This window comes from Triticum dicoccoides, chromosome 4A (genome assembly GCF_002162155.2).
Source record: "Triticum dicoccoides isolate Atlit2015 ecotype Zavitan chromosome 4A, WEW_v2.0, whole genome shotgun sequence".
Taxonomy (NCBI): domain Eukaryota; kingdom Viridiplantae; phylum Streptophyta; class Magnoliopsida; order Poales; family Poaceae; genus Triticum; species Triticum dicoccoides.
In genome coordinates, this window is record NC_041386.1 from 180,576,824 (window position 1) to 180,580,004 (window position 3,181).

At 52.0% G+C, this 3,181-nt stretch overlaps 1 protein-coding gene across 2 annotated transcripts; it reads right to left on the minus strand.

Annotated features, from left to right (window-relative positions):
- Positions 1-388: 388 nt before the first annotated feature.
- Positions 389-1,845, minus strand: LOC119288830 (acid phosphatase 1-like). Of its 2 annotated transcripts, XM_037568360.1 has the most exons (4): positions 1,792-1,845; positions 1,218-1,634; positions 902-1,108; positions 389-773 (listed from the first exon to the last, which is right to left on the minus strand). In XM_037568360.1, the coding sequence occupies exons 2-4, from the start codon at positions 1,595-1,597 to the stop codon at positions 596-598; spliced, it is 765 nt and encodes a 254-aa protein (XP_037424257.1). In that variant the 5' UTR covers positions 1,598-1,634; positions 1,792-1,845; the 3' UTR covers positions 389-595. The 2 variants fall into 2 exon arrangements, with proteins under 2 accessions (XP_037424257.1, XP_037424258.1); XM_037568361.1 differs by lacking the exon at positions 1,792-1,845 and having other exon boundaries at positions 1,218-1,785.
- Between the last annotated feature and the right edge of the window lie 1,336 nt (positions 1,846-3,181).

Here is a 3,181-nt window from a genome sequence, read left to right on the forward strand (position 1 = left end):
CGACTCCATCCCGTTCACCGCGTACACGGTTGACAGGAGAGCAGACCTCTGAAACCCGTCTCTCCGGATCCTGTACGGGAGAGGGGCGATTAGGTTTTTGGGTAGCTACTACGCGACTGTTCGCTTCTGTTCATCTACGTCCGCACCATCTTCGTCATCACCATGTCGACCGACGCCGACCGTGCCGCCGCTGAGAAGGCCGAGGCCGACAAGAAGGCCGCCGAGGATGCCGCGGGTGCTGTCACCGCAACCACCACCGCGTGGCCGATTGAAGGGTATACATCACTTATCTCTCTCATGTTTCTTTTTGTTGTAGCAGTACTAGCGATATGCGTAGATGTTTCTACTATGTGCGTAGTACATGCTCTGTTAGATCGTAATCAGTGTGTTATCAATGTTGTCCATGTCATGCTCATGATTTATTCATGGATTAATTTAATCGGAAAACTGCCTATTTACTTATCATGATTTAAGTTCTACTATGCTTGTTTTGCCACATATCGGCCGTTGTTTACACGGCCTACGAATTAGTCGATCAGGCAGGCAGGCAGGCAGCGAGCACACCGGTGGCCGGCCTCCGGCGACCCGTGTGTTTTCACGGGACGAAGTACATGGGGTTTGGTATCTTGAACACGCGGTCACCGACGTTGTCGCCCTGCAGGTCGCTCCACTGATCCCCGACGTTGCCGCGGATCCTGTAGCCCTCGTCCACCAGCTGCTTCCTCATCGCCGACTTGAACACCGACGAGCTCTGCCCTCGGTACTCGGGAGTTCTGCAAACACATTCCGATCATGTTCTATGCCAGAAATCAACCTTGCCTCTCTCTGAATAGTAGCAAGGGATTCTCTATTACCAAAAATAGTGTGTGTTTAAGTCACCAAGAGGGTGTTGGTAGTGTACCTCATCATGAGCCTCTCGTACCCTGAGAACCCTTCTGACTCCAGATTCTGGGACGTGCAGGAGCCCAGAGTCTCCTCGTCCCTCCCGGAGACAAGGAAGGCCTTGAATCCCTTGTCCTGCAGCGCCGCGAACAGCTCAAGGACCGGAGGTATCCCCGGGCAGGCCCCCTGGCTAGCCCACTTCTTGAAGGCCATGGGATCGTACGCCCTGAAACACATCATATATTATTCGCTGGCTGCTAACTCTACTTGAAACTTGAAAGTAAAAACACGTTCTCTCGTTGCACTTGCACACAAGGAAATGGAGACGCACGTACCCGAAGCGCTTGGCCTGGTAGTAGAGCAGGTTGGAGAGGCAGGTGTCGTCGATGTCGAAGATCCAGGCGTCGAGGCCGTCGGCGGCGGCGGCGATCTGGTCGACGTACGCGGACACCTGCTCCATGACGCTGTCCAGGTCCCTGCCGTACTGGCCCCGGGTCATGTAGGCCTTGACGTAGCCGACGCAGGGCGCCGGCACCGTACGCCAGCCCCGCGCGTTGTTGGCCTCCACCATGACGCGCCAGCTGAGGCAGCCGGCCTCGTCGTGCGTGGCCGAGCTCGGCCAGAAGCTCGGCTTGGCGCAGCTTACGAAGCCGCCGCCAAGGGAGAGGAGGTGCGTGATCACCACCCACAGAGCAAGCGCCTGGGAGGAACCCATCAATGCCGCGCGCCCGGGATTACCAAACAAACGTGGGCTGGACAAAATACTCGAAGTAATGAGTTGGTACGTACGTCGTACGTAGGAGAAACACACCACATATCAGTCGTGAGAGACTCTTTCCAGGTCACGATCATGTTCCATTTCCAAACAAAAAGGGAAGGAAGGAGTAATAAGGAAGATCGTAATCTAACCTGGATCGACGCGCTAATAATGCTCGCGGCAGGCAAGGCAGACGGGTCGATCGAGACTGGTGTCCGAGTAGCAGCAGCCGGCGTACGTGTGGATTTTATAGGGAGGGGATCCAGGCCAGGCCAGGACCGGAAGGTTCGTGTCATGAGTCATCCTCCAGTGCAAGGAAAAGAATAGGAATGATTACGCCATGGAAGAAGCATGCGGCCTGCGTTGGGGTTAGGACGATGGTGCCCCATTTGCACCGCAGCGCCAGCGCGCTCCGGTGCGCGCCACGTCAACGCAACCGCGCCGCCACTGCTCGCTAACGAATAACGATCGTGTGTGTGATGGCGACCTCGCCAAAGTTGGCTGGCCGGCTGCTCTTTGTTAATCGATCAAGGCTAGCTGATGGTGCTGGTCAACAAGCGCTGACAAAGCAAACGTTGGGTTGGGAATTGCACGAGTGGAAGGACATTGACCACCAGATGGGAACCCCAACCCCTCCTACTAACGCCACGCACAACATGTCTGCCCTTTTTGCCGGTGCCGGCCATGTACACCGGCCCCAGCTCCACGCACGCACGACAACAAAGTCCACTGGGGATGATGGAGGGATCTAGGAATAATGGAGCATTAGATCATCTTAGCGGACTCGTCGTATTATTATTCTTCATACAGTTTTGTTAAAGCATATTTTGATGTGTTATAAGTATTGTACATCTAAATTTTATTTTTTCATATTTATACGGAGCATGTTTTATATGTATTAGCCTATTATAGGGAGGCTGTCGAGGGAGGGTGCCATGGAGAGTTCTCCACAAGAAAATTTCAACTTTTGTTGGGCACAACAATTGCCAAATTTCATTCCAATAGAATTAGCAGAATAGCACCATTTATGTCCTGTGTCAAAGCCGTTCACCAAATTTATAATTCCATTCTACGATCTTACGGAGAAGGTGCCACCCTTTGTAATGTTCCAAGCAATGTTACCCTGTCACGTATCCATGCATCCTCCCATAATTGTCCATCCCCGGCTCTTCAGATATAACTGTGACGTAGCACATTTACTCCAGCCATGTTACCATGTCACGTAAAGGACAACCTCTTCTTGAGCTTCGCCTCTAAATAGTTGCCATCCAGATAATATTTCTCACCAAGAATAGAACACATAGCGACTCTCAGTTCTCAAGGAGTCTCATTGCTTGCTTTTCCAACATTGCTAAGATGAAACCGTGGATATCAAGAAAACTTATCCCTCCTTTACTCTTTGGCGCACACATTTTCACCGTGCCATTCAATCCATATTTTCCTGGTTGTTCTTGTCACCTTACTGTCCATGGATAATTGTTGAGATCGGACATTAGCGAGCTCTCCTAGATTGTTCGTCCAGGTGTTAAAACACTAAGTCAC